Raw genomic sequence first — 19,393 nt, 5'->3', positions numbered from 1 at the left:
TGTCAGCAGGAACTGCCTGTAGGCACCTGAGGGATGAATTAAATCTTTACTATTAATGAGAACACAAAGCCTGTGAGTTTCACAGCAGTGCAGATAGATACATTATACCAATGCCATGTGAAGTGCACTGAGCAAATCTCTCCCAGTCCTGCATCAGATACGAATGCTGCTCTACAGCACACCTGGTTTATGCAAAATATTCTTTACTTTTCCTTCTCAGCACTTTTCTTTTTGCTGTTGTTGTTTCTTGTGTCTTGCCTTGTAAAAACAGTGAGGCTTTCACACTTCTAAGACCACCTAAACTTACACCTTGAGGAATCATCCTTGACTTAGCCCCGTAGGAGCTATCTCAATGAATCATTGCCACTCAACGTGCCAAGGAAAATCAAGTCCTTTCCCACAATTTGGACTTCACTTTTTTTCTTCAAGTGCTGAATGTAAGTTTGCTGGCTTATTTTTCCTCACACAGCCAAGGAGGAGGGACTGGATCATAAGCCACAGAACTGGAGAAAGATGGAAGAGGTCTTAGCAGTAGAAGGGAATTCCCAGCTCAGTTCTCCTGCCTTCCCAGCTCTGCTGGGGTCTCCTGGCAACACAGAAATATGGTTGGCAGATGGTTTCATTGCTTGCTGCTACATCTGAGCTTTCTGCCCCTCAAAATATATTTTGGTGCAAGGTTCTTTAGGGTTTAAGGCAGCAGAACAATTCTATCAGGGTGGAGGGAGTGCCATGAAGAGAGGACAGAGGGGTGCATAAGGAACTGAAAGAGATGGGAACTGACAACAAGATGACACAGGACATATTTGGAAGAATAAGGAATACATCTAATTCTTCCCCTTCCCACCCCAGCAGGACTGAGAACTTAAACTTCCCATTGACGCAACAGGCACCTGGGCCGGGGCAGCAAAAGCAATGGCGAAGCTCATCTCCAAAAGCAGAACATCCTTCTCACTGGCCCATCAGCAAAGCAACATCCTCTTTGCCATGCTGGCCAGATATTTAACTTTCTCTTAAAACCACCAGTGTGAGAGATTTCTCAGACTTCTTCACAGCTGTGTTTCAGTGCAGCAGATGTGCTCCAGTCTATTCCTTTATTCCTATTCCATTTGCATTGACAGAGCAAAGGAAAATCAGGCAGACGACAGGTGAGAAGTCTAAAAATAGGGAGTGATTGTATATCTTGAGCCTTCCTCAAGGTCTTCTTTCTATCCTCACCCTGAGCAGGTACTACGGAGTGAGGTAGGTTGGTGGGGCAGGAATAAAGAGCTGATAGATTTCCACTGTGGGTAGAGTGGATACAGAAATACCCAATCTAGCCTTCTGGGTCTTCTACTGTTCTTTTAGCCAGGAATTATCTAAATCGTCCTGCTTCATGCAATTAATAGATGCCCTCTTCCATCCAGACTAAAACAGAAAGAAAAGCTCCAAACAACAGGACTCAAATGATCAGAACTGATTTGCCTTTGGGACACTTTGCAGAGATACATTTGACGAAGATGTGTAACTCTACAGAGACCAAGGTAGCTCATGTTGGCTTATGCCAGCTGGACAGTCACGTCAGGACACTAGATTTGTTCTGTATGGTGCAGTGTCCATCTCGAAAATGGAATATCTTTATTCAGGGCATGTACAGGGAACTACCTAAATGCTGCAGTCATTTTTAATGCCGAAATTGACTGCAATACTTAAACCTTGAAGTCAGAGTTCATATATCAGAAAAACTTAAAAGAGATTAAATAGGCTACTTCAATGTTGAAGGATAGATACATTTATAGCATATTATCTAATTGTTTCTGCTTTATTTACTTAAGCATTTATAAAAGATTCAGCATCAAAGCAGGGAATATAGTTACAATGAATAATTTGCATTCTTTATTCAGTGCAAATTAATTCAGGGCTCCAAGCACTACGGGAATTAGCATTATATGCACAGTAAAAAGGTAGAAACTGGAATTTAAAATCACAGATCTGAAACGTTACCACTGAACGTTCCAAGCTTTTTGCCCCCTTATTAGTGTAGATTATTCTGCTCAGAGATGCTGGAACGAAAGAAAATTCCTGTTGTGGATAAGAAAGACCCTCTCGCTAGGACTGCTCAAGAGAAAAACTTAGCATAGGCCTTCACAGAGATGTTCCATTCTAGGAAAGCAGTAATTCTTTTACTGAAACCACTGTCTATCATCATGTTGCAATCCTACGGGCCCTCCTCAACCTCCTTTCGCTCTGTTATATTTACAATATTTGTCTCAAGGATAACTGTTCCAGAGCACATAGTGCATTTGAGTCCAAGTTCAAGCTGAATGTTCCTAGACAAGGCAGCATAAATAATACAGAAATACTCTGACCAGGCCATTATTATTAAAAAATATTCCTGTGAATCAGCCTCCATACATATGTATAAAACCTATGATAGTGACCGATGCCTATTAACTTCCACTCACCCTTCTCCCCTGTCCTTTCTTTTCCCCTGCAGCCCTATCTTCTTCCCAAGCTTTGCTTTCACTGTGATATCCATGTGACCTGACACACATATTCCCTTCTGTACTACTGAACCAGGGAAGAGAGGAGTTTCCACATAGTTTCAATGACTTGAATCCCCCATCTCATGACCGCTGGTGGAGATAAAGCTCTTACTCACTTAGTTTTTATTTAAACAAACTTCTAAGTTCTTCAATGGGACAAGAATTGGAGCTAAGTGAAAGCACAGTGGAAAGATTACATTCCACCTCCCTGGGTCTAGATCTGGCCTTTATGTGTCAGGGAATGCAAAATGCCTTGTGTTTTAATGCACAGCCTTAGAAAAAAGAAAATTGTCCCCAAAACTTGAAATTCAACACACTTAAATCCCAGCTTCCCTTAATGAAGCACTCTGTGTGCTCACAGGGTTTTTACTGCATCAATAAATCATGCATAGTTTTCTTCCTGAATACAAATAGGCTCTGGGTCCTAAGCACGGAAGCCATCGTTACAGCTCATCCACTGCATTCATCAATGAAATCATGTACATGCTTGGGAGCATAAATGCCATGATCATTTTTCAAGGCCATACACAAGCTGGACAGCGTTGTTAGAGGGATCAAGTAAACCAATAGTAAGTTTCACACACCCAACCAAGTTAGAAGCATGCAAACAGATTACTCACCTCAAGCACAAGAAAAGCATAAAGGCAACTATAAGGGCCCCTACTGATATACAGTGCCCCAGGTAGTTTATGATGAGAGCAATCTTGTAATGGAGCGCATACTTCCTCTGGAGGTAAAGAGATAACATGATTAAATCAGCATGACTCTCTGAGTACTGACATTAAGGAACAGTTAATCAGTTTAGGAAACAGTAATTACTTTTCTTGAGTTTAAAATGATATAATAACCCCAGGGCTGATGCTTATGTATTAGCCAAGCATGCTGGACAGATGCAGAAGTGCAGGTTTGGTTTCATTTCAGTTTGGAATTTGTCCACAGTTTCTTACAGATCTCTGCAGAAAAAGTTTTTTCTTTCTGATTTTTTTTACTGCAGTTTCCTCAGGATTTGTTACTTTCTTCATTATTCTGTTTTAAAACTTTGCATTTTAAAGGTAAGGAGGTTACTAAAGACACAGGAGATGATCTTTCCACAGTCCCAGTATGATGCAAAACATCCCTTTATTAGGAGTCTAGATGGTCCTAATGAGCCAGGTTATGCTACTTTCCTATTCAGATAGATTGGTTTTCATATGAAAATGAATCAGTTGTCAGTAAGAATAAATGATAGGCCTTTTCTATAGGGGCAGCATTTTCTCTGAGGTACTTTCCTTGCAAACCAAGATCCTTATCTTTCCAATGAAGGGCAGAACCAATGCAGACTGAAAGAGTTAGAATCTAGCAGAGTCCCTCAGTTCTAACAGAGCCTGAAAGACCAGAGATCCACTGTTTTAAACATGGACCCAAGTGTGTGGTGAAACTTATATTGGTGTCTATTTCCTAGGATGCTGAGGGGATTGTTAGTAGGTTCTTGATCCTGCAAACAAAGAACAAATGTGCCCCCACCTAAATCAGTGTATTTAGTGATGTGGTCAAAATTTGACCTGGGTTTGTAAGACTTCAGCCTAATTGACTTATTTGCCAGAAGTAAATGGAAGATTCTTTTTTTGTGGTCTGCTGCTGGCTACAGAAATACAGAAGCAACTCCTTTCTTTGCCTGATGGAGAGGAAAAAGTAGAAAAATACTGAATCTGGTTAAAAATTGACAGTTACTTCAAGAACAAAACCCCCTGAAAACATATTTGGGGGGGGGGTGGTATTTGATTCCTTCAGGTTAAGAAGATCTTTCCCCCACTTTGGGATGTTCTCCTCTCTCAGAAGAGAAAAGCTATAAAGAAATAATAAAAAAGGGATAAGAAAGACCTTTGAAAAATAACTACCTAAATTTCCTCCCTCATGACAAAAAGAAAACCAAAATCATGCAAATGTCATCACTTTTCTACTTTGGGTTGAATTTCCTTTGTTTATTTTTTGTAACAATTTCCCTTAACGTTTTATTTCAGTCAAAAAAATTTGTCAGTGAATAAATGTTAGGATGAAACTACAACTAGCAGCTGTAGTTAGTATCTGCTCCATCATTTTATGAAGGCAGCATCTTCCAGCACTTTGCTAGAGTGAGTGAGCCCTTTTGGAATCATTTTCATGATGAAATTGCCTATATCTTCAGCCCATGGAGCAATGCGCTGTTTCTGGACAGAACTCAACCATATAAGGTATTCTCATGTCTATTATAAAATCCCTGAAAATAAACTTCCCTCTGCACAGGCACATTTCTGCATAGCCTTGAGGAGAACCAAAAAACAAGACACTGAACTTCGCTTATTCTAAAGTCACCAGGTAACTAAAGGGGAGGAATACACACTCTTACAGCTAGAATTGAAGTGCCTACCTGTAACACAATGTTGTGCTGTTCAGCTAGTGTCCCAGAACACTAGCTTGCTTATCTTCTTTCCCACTTAAGTGTTGGTGTGGTGCTAGAAATCTTCTAAAAGATGACAGTGTTTCTCCCAGCCAAGAAGTCTGCTCTTTGAACCTCACCCTACAGCTCTCTCTGTTGGCTCCTAACCATTATTTCAATTTCACTGAAGTTTTAAGAGGTTACAGTTCAGAAGAGAAGAAAATTAATTGGAAAAAATATAATCAAGCTCCTCTTTGAAGCACTGGCTTTGAAGGAAGAACAGGCACAACCTTTTTTTCTGTTGCTGACACTAACAATGTTTCCTGAAGGCAAATTCAAAGATCATACAAACAAGCACTGCCTCAGTGCCTATAAAAAACTGAGCTGACAGGGTGGCAAGATCACTTCCCACCAGTTTGTATGCAATCTGCATCTCTGGTAGAATGGGAGACAACACCTCCAGGGCTGAAAAATCCCATGCCCAGAATCAGCCATGCGTTGGCCAAAGCTCAGTTCAAGTAAAATACTTGCATAACTCTGTTCTGTCTCACTCTCCTGAAGGCATATGCATTTAAGAGGTAACAACCTTCTACTGCTACCCAGTATTCCTCTGCTTCCAGGAAGATGTTTCACTCCACTACAGTGCAAATTCAAGTCCTGTTCATGGATGAGGAGGCAGGTCTTTACATTAGAAAGGAGCTAAAAGAGGAGATGGTCAGGACATTGTGCTAGCTGTGCTTTCCAGATCACAGTAGGCACCATCATCAGTCTTCTTCCATGTCATATATTATCCATGGCAGTCATGTTCTATCAGACAGTGCAGCGTTATCTTCCAGCCAGCTTCTACTAGGTAAACTGAGAGAGAGGAGCCTCCTGTCTTTATCTGTACCAGCTTTGTACACTAAGTCACACTGGGCTCCTTACAGCTAGACTTCAGGCCGGGAGCCATTCTTTCCAGGGTAACTTTTCCTTTGTTTTAGCTAGGATGTGACTCCTAATCTGTCTGAACCAAACCAGCTAATGACTTGGACTTATGACCACCTAATGACTGTCCCAATCAAGATGACAAGGATTGTTGTCCCTCTAACAGGTCCTGCCAGGTTTACAGCACATATCTTCCTGAGCTCACCAAGAGGCTCTGCACTCTATTCCCAGTTTGGTCCCAATTTAGATTTCTTCCTGTTCCTCATCACCAGTCCAGCTTAAAGACACCATATCTCCTCTCCAAAGACTATTGGAAGCTGCTGGGAAGCATCTTTGTTATCCAAGATGCTGCCCTAATAAAAACTGGCCTTCTTTGGCTTCTGCTAGTTCTCCTTTCTTGGAGAGCCCTCTCCCTTCCTCCTCTCTTTCTTGATATCCAAAATAAGGGTACTATCTCACCTAATGAACTCCCTAAAATTTCAGTGACTGGGCAAAGCTGACTGTCTGTGGCTCCTTGGCAGTCAGGGAAAGGAGACAAGCACTGTGCAAGCATAGTCCACTTCTTGCAAAATGTTGAGGATAGTGACAAATCACTCCTTGAAGAGGCCTCTATATATTTCTCTTGACTGTTGAGGAAGACTAGATGACTAGTTTGGACTAAATGTGTAACTTTTAGACAATTAAAGATCAGCCAAGGTGAATATTACCTCAACTAAGCACCATATAAGCTAATGAAAGGTCAAAGCAGACTTGCACTGCTCCAAGTGGAGGGAGGAGGCAGTATTTCCTTGTGCTTTTGCTTACAAGTGGGAGCTCTCTCATCTCCCTCTGAGTTCACTGCTTTCCTGTTCTGAGCCAGCCGGAAGCTGTGTAACTGTGGCTAATACAACTGTGTTCCTAAGCAGGATACATTAACTCAGGCCCAGCATGGTGCTAACTTGGCTACACAGCCTCAAGGCACCTCAAAACAGTAGCAGAGCCAAACTCACATCCAGCTGCCATAGGCCACACAGGCAAACCCAAAGTTCCTAATTTATAGCTCTTTATGGAGGCTGAGATATTTTCTTTGCTGCCTGAGACACATTTGCCTTCTAACAAGATCACAGATTTGTGCCAGATGCAGTGAAGGTCTCTTTGAAACAGACACTTGTAGGCTGAGTGGAAGCTTTTCATTTATTACACATCATGCCATCCAGTATAAAGATTTTTGTGTCCGATTCCCGTGCCTGGAGTAGGAGCTAAACTACCATGCAGAGGGTGGGATTCCATCCAAGATTAAGACACCTACATTTGGGTATCTACTAAACATATGAACCAACATCCGAACCAAGGGCTGGAAAGAGCTGGGCACACACAGGCATGCCCCCTGATGTGCACACTGGAGACTGTGGTCCCTACGGTGACTGATGTTGAATTGCTGCTACAGAATGACACAGTTCTCCCAGAAGCCCTGTGTCACATCTGCCAGACCCATGGGGACACACTGGGGCATTTCAAACATAAACTACATAACTACTTGAAGGGCTAGAAAATCCCACCTGAAGTGTCTATCTAGGAGAGTAGCAGCCCCAGAGCACGGTCTTCTCAGGTACTGTCCTGTAGCCGCAGCTCATGACCACCAAGTTAAGCACTGATGTATTAACATAATCCATCAGTGAGTGTGTGCTACAGGAGCTTATGACCTCAGAGACTAACCCACAGCTCAGAAAAAAATTGCAATCTCCCTTGCTATGTTACCAACACTCTCTCATAATGAATGTAGCAATTGACACTGGGTTGACCTTGAAAACTCCTGTTCCCATGATCATGTATCTGTCACTGCATTTGAAGTTAAACCATGCACTTCCTTAGCACTCTGGCTGTAAGTAGCTAGGCTTGAAAATTGTGTTGTTTTCTGCCTTAAAAAAAAAAATACATAGAAAGTAGTTGAGTGGGGCTGGTGCATGGCATCTGCTGGGATCTATCAATAAATAACAATATACCCACATGTGTGCTTGCATCTCACCTTTAATCAAAATGGAAGATTGTGGAAATGCATGGGGGAATGAGGGATTTTTTTTTTTTTTTTGAGATCACAAAGTAACCTGAGTATTCACCTGTAACACTGAGCATTATGCAGAGATTTCAAAAATATTCACGAATGTTAATATCTGTAAAGCTTGACACAAATCTTCAAAGAACTACAAAATGAATTTTTAAGCTTTTGCAAACAAGGATGGTTGTACATGTGGGGGGAACATCTGCACTTTCCTATTTAAGGAACATGCTGTTTAAGAAGTTTTAAACTATTACCATAGCTACAAAGTTTTTAAAAGCAAAAACAGAGCAAAGGAAATAATCCTGTCCTCTAGTCACAACACTTCTCCAAACCCCTTAAAATAAAACTTGCCTGTATTTGTCTGTGCAGAGATAGCAACTGTTGAAGTCACGCAGACAAACAGATAACGAGCACCATTAAAATACGGCAGCATTTTCCTGAGCTGGTGGGGCTCTGTCAGATCAAGTTTCCCATACCAGGCTAACCCAAATCAAAGCTTTTGAACTTTGCCCAGCTCTGGACCCCATACCACTACCAGCTGCTACACACCCCCACTCTTGCTCATTAGGAAGGTGGTTTCACAGAAGTGTAAACCTATCTCCCTCCGAGCTGCAATGATCTGACGACTCTCTCAACCATGGTCACACTTCCACTCCTCTTGCTTGTGCTGGCCCTAGCACTCCCGTAAAAATGCAATAAGATGGTTCAGGGAACTGATTCAACTGAAAATTGACCTAGCAAAAAAAAATGAAGTTTTTCATTTTCAGTGGGAAGGAAATGTAAGGAGGGGCTGAACTGGGGTGGTCCCAACTTAGATCATCTAAAACTGCCATGGGAACTACCTCATTAGGCTGGAACACCTTGAATGTGTATCAGTCCCTCCGGACTACAGTTATGCTGTGGTGCATTTCTTCTTACTTTCTAGAAGCCTCTTGCAATTGAGGGGGAAGCTACCGCCAAGTGGCCCAGCCAGTGGATAAGAGTGGCCACCCCTCAGCAATTGATGTGTAGTTATCTGTTCTCTCATTCATTTGTCAAAGCCCACATTCAGCAACAACATGGGTCCTATGGGATGGATGCTGAGCCACAGCCAAAACAAATCATGACATTTCTGGGTGCAGCCCTATTCCAGATAGTTCCTGAGACCTAAATCCTGATTAACTCCACAAGGAACTGTAAGTAGGCCAGATCTTTTCTTCCTCCTCTGTGTTTGCAATGGACCTGGCACAACTCCAACAACAGAAAGAGTGGAAAAAAAACCAAAACATAAATAGCCCTGAACTGCTGGGTGCTACCCTGATTCTCAGAGAGAAAGTCACTCCTGGCAGAGAGAGAGTACAAAGCCTATGTATTTTTTATGTCCCATCTTAGCACTCAAAATAGGAGAAAGGGAAAAAAGACAGAAACATGGCCTAAAAAGCCTTTAAGTTTAAACTGTGTGAAGGTGAATGTCTATGATGCATCAAGAAAAGGCGAGCAATCCAAAAAGAAAAGGACTTCACGTAATCGCTTGCAGCCCTTCTGAAGGAGCTTAGCCCTATATGCTAATTTCCTTCTGTAAACTCCTATACAATGCAGGGCTGGCTCAGTCTTTTAAAGACAGCTGGGACCCATGCCTGCTTTTATGTGTTTTTCTGCTGCTGCCCCTTTACCTGTTTGCTGAAGGGAAAATCATATTGATATCTGGAAAGGCCAGCTGTTGATGAGACCTTAGAATTGGTAGGTACAGAGTGGAATCAGCTGGTGAGAGCTTTTATTTCTGTGCCAAGGAAGCTTTTGGTCTTATTACTAACATTTACTGTAGCAGCTATAGGCTCTATACAAAACTAGGAAGGATCTGCATAAACCTATATCATCAGGGACAGTGTAATAAAGCATCCTTTCTTTTCTAGAAAACATGTGAAGAAGGGATGTGAAGAGGGGATAAGGGGTTTGCCTGAACTCGCAGGGAGGATTTGTTGCAGAAACAAAAATGAAACGCAGCTCAGAAGTCCCAAATTAGTATGTTACCTTTAAGCTTAGCTTTGCACCCATGTATGCTGAAAAACGACATTGAGAAGAACAAAGGGAGAAATACAGACCTTGTCATCCAGAATAGGCTCGCACTGAGAGTAGTTTATCTTGGAAGCCCATGTCCCATTGCCCAGGCATTCTCTGTAGGCATTTCCTGATAGGCAGCAAAATAAAAGAGAGAAATGAACACTCTATACTGAACTTTACAAAGACTAGCAAATTCAGAGATTTAAGAAAGGGTTAATAGACCAGATTATTCACAAGGCAAACCAACCTATCTCACCTCTGTGATGACTGAAAACTAGAACAGCCTGCCAAGGAGAGAAGAGGAGAAATAGAGCACGTAAACACATACAGAGACAAATGTTTTTTCAAGATACTTGCTGATAATGGTTTCATACAGGTATAAGAAGGGCATCACAAGAGAAATCTTAATGTAAATACGGTCTTCTGAAAAGCAATTAAATGATGCATTCAGAAATGGGCAGAACAGTTTAGATCTTTAGTGCTCCATCTGGTAGAATGGTATGGTAAAGTTATTGCTCTGCTCCCTTCCCTTTATCCTATCCTATCCCTTTCTGTAAACCAGAAGAAATTTTCCTGCAGATACTGATTTTCTAGAGTCTTTCTATGCAACAGTAAAACTTCTGCACTCTTCAGGGCTGAAAAACTGAATCAGACTTAAGCGCCTTTCTCACAAGTTGGGGAAGGTTGGCCCACAAAGCCTTTACATTGGCTCCCAGTGTCTCCCAAACAGTTATGCACAGGAAGAACCTGAAACAGGAACAAGTTAACTACATTTCCCCACTCCTGGGGCAGGAAGACTGGGGAGTCCATATAAGAACACCTCTGAAAAGATTCCAGAAGTGGGCATTTTGGACAGGATGCGTTCACCCATACTCTAGGAGAAGAAAAGTACTCCCGATCCCTTCCCAAGGACCCATTTCTCCCATAATATGAGTGAAAATCAGGGATTAATTCACCAAAGTTGAGAGATTTCAAGTCCAGTTTCAATGTCATCCTGAGGAGCTCTGAAAACCACGTGCAGCAATGTCTGAGGGAGATTCAGTTTCTGGCAAGCACTCCTTTTCCTCACAGGGCACTCAGAGACAAAACTATTTTGCTGTACAAGCTACCTTCTTCCACTCCTAAAAGCAATGGGTTTTTTTGCATGCATATTTTGAACTGTGTCTCAGAGACTATAATATTAAAATAAAAAAGGAAATTCAAAAAATCCCCAAAAGACACATACAAGCAGCTGCATAATCAACTCTTCTTGTTGCCCTTTATCCAATTTCTCATTGGCCTTTGCCATGGTCATTCAGTGCTAGTTCAATACCCAGACATCAGGAAAACAAGATGTCAAATAAAAACATCAGACTCAAAGGTTATAGAAGTGCTGTTGACTATGATTCATAGAAAAGGCTAGCAAGGCTTTTTAAAATGTACCCTTTCTTACAGAGAAGAAAAGTCCGTGCAGAAGGCAACAAGGAACATTGACCTAGATGCTCCAGGTTACATAATATCCATACACGTCATTCAATTTCATGCTGCAGTGGTCTATTTGCACCTTTTCACTGCTTCCTCTTGAGCAGCAGAGCCAAATAAAATAGGAATGGCCAGCATTTTGATCCAGTAATGAGGTTTCATAGCTCTGGTCTCAGCTCTCAAACCACCTCTTTTAGCTCTCCCTTCTGGTGCACACAAAGGATGCTATTCAGTTTCCACATATGTCAAGGGCCATCTGAGATGCTCTGGGTACTTGAGACATTTTCCAGGACTAGCAGACATGCCACATGAGCTAGAGGAGATCTGTGCAGCAACTACAGGCTGGTGGAATAGCTTACAATGTCTGATGGCACTAGATGTTTATGTGTGAACAACTAAAGTTATGTTAGGTACCATGGGGTATCTACCAGGCTTCTGGGGAGCCACAGCTCTCCTGGGAGACCAGTGTGATATCTACCAGCATTGTGCAGATGTCTTAGCTACACTACAATCTGTGAAATGGTAAAAGCCACCTGTTTAGAACTGATTTCTATCTTATGCTTGGTCAGTGGAAGTGCTCTCTAAGCTTTATTGACTATATTGACCAGATCTCTACTGACTATAACAGATCCTAGACAGCTAGCACACATGGTAAAAAATGTACTTGATTTGTGAATGAATCCTACATTTAATTTCACTGGTAACATCCAAGTCACTATGGAGAGCCATGCCACAGGCAGGTCCTCAGTTTCAGTTTCTGCCACTGATTTGCAAATAAATGCATAAACTTCGCTCTCCTTCTTACTGGAAGAAAAGGTATTGACTGCAATTTTCTGTGCCTGACCTTCCTCTGAGGGTCAGCAGGTTTCTTTCCTCACTGCTCTGTCCATTATTACTAAATATACCAAGCTAAATACGTCTCATGGCACCTTTTACTCCCTCCTCTGCAACTAAGCCTGAGTGGGATTTAGGTGCCTAGATCCAAGTTGCATCCCTGAAAACCCCTGTATTTGACATTTCATTTTGGCCATCAACAGAAAAGTTTTCTGTGCAGAATGCTGGCTGGGTTTGATTCTCTGTACCAAACATCTCACTCTCCAGCCACCAAGTGGGAACTTTTGGTGCCTAACCAGATCTGCAATTCCACTTCCAGGGTGGTGCCCATTAGACACCCACATATTTATTTATTCTGACTCTTCCTCTCCTTCACCATATATCACTAGCTTAGATGTGAAGACAACAAACACAACATTGTGAGACACTTGTACTTCAATGTACAACGAGGGCTATGTAAGTACATGAGAGGGAAAGGCACATTTGAGTCGAGGCGATATTTATCCGTCCAAAAGCAAGGTGACTCGTCTTTTCCTAATTTTCCTCCAGATGAGAAATTGACAGCAGAGAGAAATAGCTTGAACTTGGTGAAAGGGGTGTGTGTGTCAAAACTAGGGAGAGAAGACTCACTGTCCATCAAAGCTCCCTTCAAAGATTTCTCTTGGTTGAAAAAGAAAGCAAATACGAGGATTGCTCCACCCCTTCCCACCAGCTTCTTCCTCTGCTCTTTTCATTACTATTTCCATTTTACAGATATGCAAACAGAAACAAAAAGTGTGGGGATGACTTCTTAAAAGTGACCTGGCAGGACAGTGGCAGAGCTGCAAAACATCACAAATCATGTTTTCAACTCTATCAGGCCAAAATGCCTCTGGCTTCTGGACTGCATCTTCCCTGCTCATTATAATCTTTTCAAAAGGATGGTAACTTGAAAATCCTGCCAGCAGTAAGTGAGCAATTTAGTTCTTTCCACATGAGTGTGGGCTCTTCCCTCCAAGGATTAAGAGCCTCAGCACAACCCCAAACAAGCACTCACCAGTGGGAAAAGGCTCCTGTGATCTGCAGCATATCACTAGGAGAAAGGCACCTAACTATTCCTTTGGATTCACACTAGTTGACTGACTCTCATGTTAAACACTCAGTGAAAACTCTCAAGAGTTTCTCTTTCTCATTGTCAGACATTCAGAGTGCCTTGCCCTATCCTTTATCATCTGCATTGAGGGAGCAGGTAAATGGAACAAGGTCCCTTTGAAGGCCGAATGGCTTTGCTTGCACTTGAAATCTTGTTACCAAAATGGGTGATTTGCAATTCTATAGTCAGTCTGGGATTGCATGAAAAAGGTATATGCATGAATGCCAGTGACAGCAAAGTGGTTACTGGCCCCATCTTTGAACACAGAATCTCATATAGTACAAAAGAAGTATTAAGAAACAGACCAGGATCAGAGAAGCAAGGTTGAGTGTAATGAAGGCCATTCATTTCCACCTCCATACTGATGTGTAATCCCTTCACTTAGAATGTTAGGAACCACCAAATGTGCCTCCAAGCTCTCTTTCAAAGCAAATGCAGATATCCTATACTACGCTCACATCAAAGGAGTTACTTCAGAACCAGTGATCTGTGTTGTTGAGCTGCCACATAACATCTCTTACAAAGTGAATATCTGAACAAGAGAATGATAAAACCAAACACCAAATTTCTCTAGTCCTGGTCTCCAGTATCAACTGCTTCTCGGAAACAAACACAGCAAGTAGATCTGACCTCTGGGAATCTCTCATTCCAAACTCTGTATTCCTAAGTAATTTATATCCCAAACCAAAGGTTTTCCTTCTTTCTTCCATGTAATGCATTTGCATTACAACATTAGTTCTAATGAAAGCAAATTTCCAATCATACTGAATGTACTTTCATATATATGCTTTAATAACAGAATACAGTTAATTACTCAGTCTTTTAAAGAAGAACTATCTTTTTTTAATGAGTGAGGTATTATCAGAGAGTAAGAGCCTGACCGCAGGCATCCTGACGAAGTGGCTCTTGTTCATGCACAGATCCACAGCATACAGTCAGTGAGTCTAGCATTTCTTGGGGATGTTAGACCAGTTACATATGCACTGGTAGGAGGCTTACTGCACTCACAGTCAGCCAGTCATATCTCGACATGCTGCATTTCCTGTATATGCTTATACATCTCTGCACAGAAGAGTCTGGATAAAATAATGGTAACTTTTAATGAACAATCTTCTTAATTCTTTCTACAGTGGCAAACAGCTGCTTTATAGCATCCCTGCTTAGCCTCAAAAGTGACATGTAGAAGATGATGAACGAACAGACACTGGACTCAATGACGGGCTAAGTCACTGGGACATGCAGAGTCATAGCAGTGATCCAAGAAAAGCATGGCACCAAACAGATGCCAGTCAGAGGTTCTACCAAAGACAGCAATGGAAAATATATGTCCACCAGCTTCAGAATATACAAAGGAGAAGAGGGAAACCAATAGCCAGTGATCTTACCTAGAGACTTCTGTAATTTCTTTGGTCATTGATCACGCTGAAAAATATTCCTTCCCACCTGGTTTTCCAATGAGAACTGGGATTAATGTGCTTTGTGCCATGAAAATTCCTGCCCTTTACTTTAAGCATGTGCACAGAGAGAGACTGGATTAAGTTTATTTATTCTTAAAGATTCTCATGAAAAGGGAGAAAAAGAGAGAGTCACGAGGGAGAAATCCATTGTAGAAACACACAGTGAGTGCCTGGGAAGAAAACAGTAGATAAACGATCTTTTTAAGGACACAATAGGTAATGAGAGCTATTAGCACAGTTTCTTTTCTTTCTGCTGAAACAAAAATGGTGCTAATTTTCATTTCCTTAGACAAGTGGCATATTGAAGAGTTCAGGATATTTTGTTTTCTTATCACTTCTTGTTCCTTACTGATTTTATTCTAAAGAATAGATAAACCAAATAAATGAAGACACTTGTCATGATTATAACTTGTGATTAGTTGTGCTCTGTATGCATTTGCACTCACACAACGCAACTGCACAGATTTAATCTTCATGCAAGCCAATAAGGAGCACTAGATGATTCACGATGACATAGGCAACACACAACCATTATACACCTAGTTTTCAACATGCCAACCAATATTCACTTTTATACTTCAATTTCCAGCCTCTTCTTTGATCTTGAAAATGCTGATCTCCCTTTTTTGTAGATTATTCTGCTTCACCATCAACCCAGCAGACAGGGAAGGAAGTAAGAGGGGTCTTCCTGAACACACAGAAATATCCAGGAGTGCTCAGGCTGTCAGTCAGGTTGTTAGCTGTCAGAAAAACGGATTTCATTCCCACTAGGCCAGCCAGTACATCATATGCATTTTCATATTCTCTTAATGGCTGATTCAGTCATGTTGATCATGGTCATATTCTATCAGTAAAGCCAATGACAGCAATGGCAATATTCCTAGAGTCAAACTCAGCAATTACAGCCTCTCAGCCAGCGTATTGCAATATATTCCACTACTGCTCCTTCACTGAGGGGGCTATGTGGCTGTGGCTGCTGTTTTGACAGCAGGATGCGAGTGCTTGATTCCATACACTACCCAAGATTTCATTTCCAGCTTTCTAAAATTAGTTTTGAAATCTTTATTTACCTGCATACACAAAGATAGTGAAAGCACCAACATTTACAGCTCTTACGGATTCTAAGGTGATGTACAAGGGATGTCCATTTCTGAAAAACTTTCCATGTCACAAAAACATATCACAAAAATGTAGTAGGCAAGAAAATCTGAACATGACTGTAATGAGACATTGTCAGGAATGGAACTGGGGAACCCTGCTCCATACAGACAGCCACCTACAGTTGGAATGGGGAATCTTCATTGTATGAAGGAGACTGTCCTCCCCAATATTTTACGGTTTGTTAGTAACACTGCTAGAGACTTGTCTACAAAGATCTCAGTGTTGCATCTAACAAGCAATGGAGCTGCAATAGTCAACAGTCATCAACCTGACAGATCTACTGCAGTGATTCACAGATTTTTCTGCTCATGCCCCACATTCTGAACTTAGGATGTCACCTAGAGACTCACTGTTCTACTTAGCAACCACTGCGATTGGGTGACCTACAATAAGTCATACTATTCAGTCAGTGTTGCTGACTGTTTCAAAGTTGAAATTGCTTATATGAATGTTATACTTAAAACACAGATAATCAATGACACCAGACAATGAAAGTATGTGCACAACAAGTAACAGGAAAAACTTTATCAGTGAAACACTACTGTGCTCTAGAGCAACTTTAGAACATGGCTTATGTTCAGTGGTTTACATCATCTTGACAGATTAAACCTCGACCTTAATTTTATTTGTAATTGTAGATAATGTCGCATTGCCAAATGGAATATGCAAGAAGGAGTATTTGATGAGTGGCTTTATTTTATTTTATTTTTTTTCTGCCCCTGTTGAAGAATACAAAACTTTTTAGCTAGCAGTAATCCGGTCTGTACAGATTGGGCTGGTGGCAGCCTTGTATTTACTCAGTGAAACTCCATTAACAGCATGAAGTAAAAGACAGGAGAACAGGGAAAAGGCAGGTGTGTGTAATTCTCAGCAGGAAACTAAGCACATCCTTCCAATCATTAGTGAATGAAAGACATGTCCAGACATTGCATACAAGCACTACTGTAATGGATCTTTTGTCTCTGACAACTGGAACTAAGCTGGTTTGGAAAAAAAAAAATTTAGACATCTTGTTATGCCTAGTGTAGATGACTTTCTGACAAGGTTTACATTTCCAGTCATCATTGAAATGGAAATCTGCATTCTCCAAATATTTACCCCCTTTGTCCTGGATCTCATGCACACAGAGCATTATGACCTATGATTATGAGACAAATTCATCTGCTACTGTAGTGCGGGAAATAAATAGGCAAATGAATAAATAAATAAAACACAGTCTGTTAAGTTCTGAGCTGTGCAGCTAAAGGTATCTGACCGCTTTGACAGCTTGCTGATCCATGCTAGTTGTCAGCCAACCCGAAAAGAAGGGTCCATCAACCAAAAAAATGAATCCCCCCACTAAATAAACTGCCTGAAGTTTTGGAAAGTGGTGTTAGCAGTGACTATGGCAATCTCAGAGAATCACAGATGAAGCAGACAACCGAGAGAGCACAGTGGGTCATACAGTCCATCTCCCTGCCAACAGGATTTGTTCAGTCCAGATTAAACAGCGTAAGCCTCACGAATTTCTAGTAATTGTCGTGTAGAAGTATTTTCAGACATTCTGCTAAATCTCTCCACTGGGAATCTTTTTCCTAATATCCAAAATGACATTCTCTCCCCTTTTTAAGACAACTATCAAACTCTTTTTCCCCCTCTACTATCCTCTGACCAAGCCAAATAACTTGCTTTCCTTCTTGGGGGTTATGCCTGCCTATGTACCACAACCAGAGTTTGACCTTGCAATTTTAGTATATCAATTATTCAATGTGAAACTAGCTTTGTTCAGTATTTCTCATCAGTCTGTTCCTACACTGGCTTCAGGGCACAGCAAAGTAGGCCATATAGCAATCAGCCCCAGCATGGAGGTATAATACAAGTTTGCTAATGGAAAGCAAGCACAGCTAAGACAGACACTTCTTTTCACATGTAACATTAAAAGAGGCCCTTCTGTGAAATACTGGCCTGTAAAATCAGAAGAAAAGGTGGATAAGACCAGTTTTCTCTCAGTACTAGGATTAGAGCCAGGTGGCATGGAGCTGGGTGACATTTTTGAGTTGAATAGAAGATTTTTGAAACACAGCTTTAGAGCAACCAGAAAGTCTTGCCAAGTCTTGTCAATTTTATCCAGGTTTCACCCAAAAGACAACATGAAAAAGCTGAAGGTTTTGAAGGTTTTTAACTTGGTTTCCAAAGGACAGCATTTTGTGAAGAGTCAAAAAACACAGAGGGAAAAAAAGAAAAAGCTAGCCTTGAACATTGCAGCCCATCAACTAGGACACTTACTTGGAACATGGAGAACTTCTTTGACTCTGGCCCCTCCACTTCTAGATTTAAAGAGGGACTTGAATCCGGTTCAATGGACCCCATCCTTACAGTGGTCTCCTAACCACTGGGATATTGCAAGCATCTCCCAGTGTCTCCTGCACTAACTAAACTAAAAGGTTATGGGACCGTTCATAGTCAACAGTGATGCCCATTATGATTTGATGAAAAAACTTCAATTTCACTTGTGCTTAAACTTTCCAATTTCAGATCATTTTTATTTATTTAAAAACATTCAAAATAAAATATTTCCCTTTGGATCAAGCGAAATATTTTCTCTCACATGCTTACCCACAATGATCCATGTAAATCCAACAAAACTGTAGGATATGAGAACCTTGGGTTGGATGCTCAGATTTCATAGGATCCAGATCAAATGAGACATAGAAAACCCTGTGCTGCATAAAGGATATGTCACTTTGTGAGTACACTATTCTTAGTCCTTTTTCAAAGTCTCAGAAAAACAGCAAGCTACTAAAAATACGGGCTGAATCATGAGCCTTAAATTATTTATTCATGTGCATCGTTCCCACCTGAGGTCCTTGGTGGGTTTCTTCTGATTGTTGTAATGCCAAGTTAGAGATAGATAGGATTCACAGTGCACCAGTGCACTGCTTGCTATTTCTAGAAAACATAAATGACAACAGTAGTGCTCTGGTATAATTGTAACAGCAGCCAGAAGTCCATGAGCTTGAAAAGAAAAAACTCTCTCCACATACTTTATCTGTGAATGAAGGATAGTCAGAGAAAAACACAGTTCAACTAATGCTTAATACCTTGTACATCAGCCAACACTGCTTGAAAGCCAAGCTTTGTGCAAAGAGAGGGCTTCTTAGATGTCATGTATTTTTATTTGATGTGCATGTAAAATGATAATGCACTTACATGTTCCCCTAGAAAAGTATTTCTGACCTCACCCTGTCAAGCTCACCAATCTGATGTTTCTCCAGCCTTTCAAGCACACAAGAAACTTTATTCAGCTTTCTATTGTTTCCCTTTGCCAGAAATCCTTAAAAGCTTTATGAGAAGCTCAAGCAGTCTAATTATGCTCACTTACTGTATCAATTTCCTATCTGCTAAAGAGCTCACGTAATTCACAGAGGTCATACAACACGTCAAAATTGA

At 41.1% G+C, this 19,393-nt stretch overlaps 1 protein-coding gene across 5 annotated transcripts in view; it reads right to left on the bottom strand.

The window, feature by feature from the left end:
* Positions 1-19,393, bottom strand: part of CRHR2 (corticotropin releasing hormone receptor 2) — a 163,496-nt gene that overhangs the window by 65,742 nt on the left and 78,361 nt on the right. For all 5 annotated transcript variants that reach the window (XM_026097359.2, XM_064505688.1, XM_064505689.1 and 2 more), the window contains 2 exons: positions 9,961-10,046; positions 3,143-3,249 (listed from right to left, as the gene is read on the bottom strand). In XM_026097359.2, coding sequence (XP_025953144.2) covers positions 3,143-3,249; positions 9,961-10,046 — 193 coding nt within the window. The remainder of the gene's footprint in view (positions 1-3,142; positions 3,250-9,960; positions 10,047-19,393) is intronic.

This window comes from Dromaius novaehollandiae, chromosome 2 (assembly GCF_036370855.1).
Source record: "Dromaius novaehollandiae isolate bDroNov1 chromosome 2, bDroNov1.hap1, whole genome shotgun sequence".
NCBI lineage: Eukaryota > Metazoa > Chordata > Aves > Casuariiformes > Dromaiidae > Dromaius > Dromaius novaehollandiae.
This window is presented reverse-complemented; position numbering and strand designations above follow the sequence as displayed.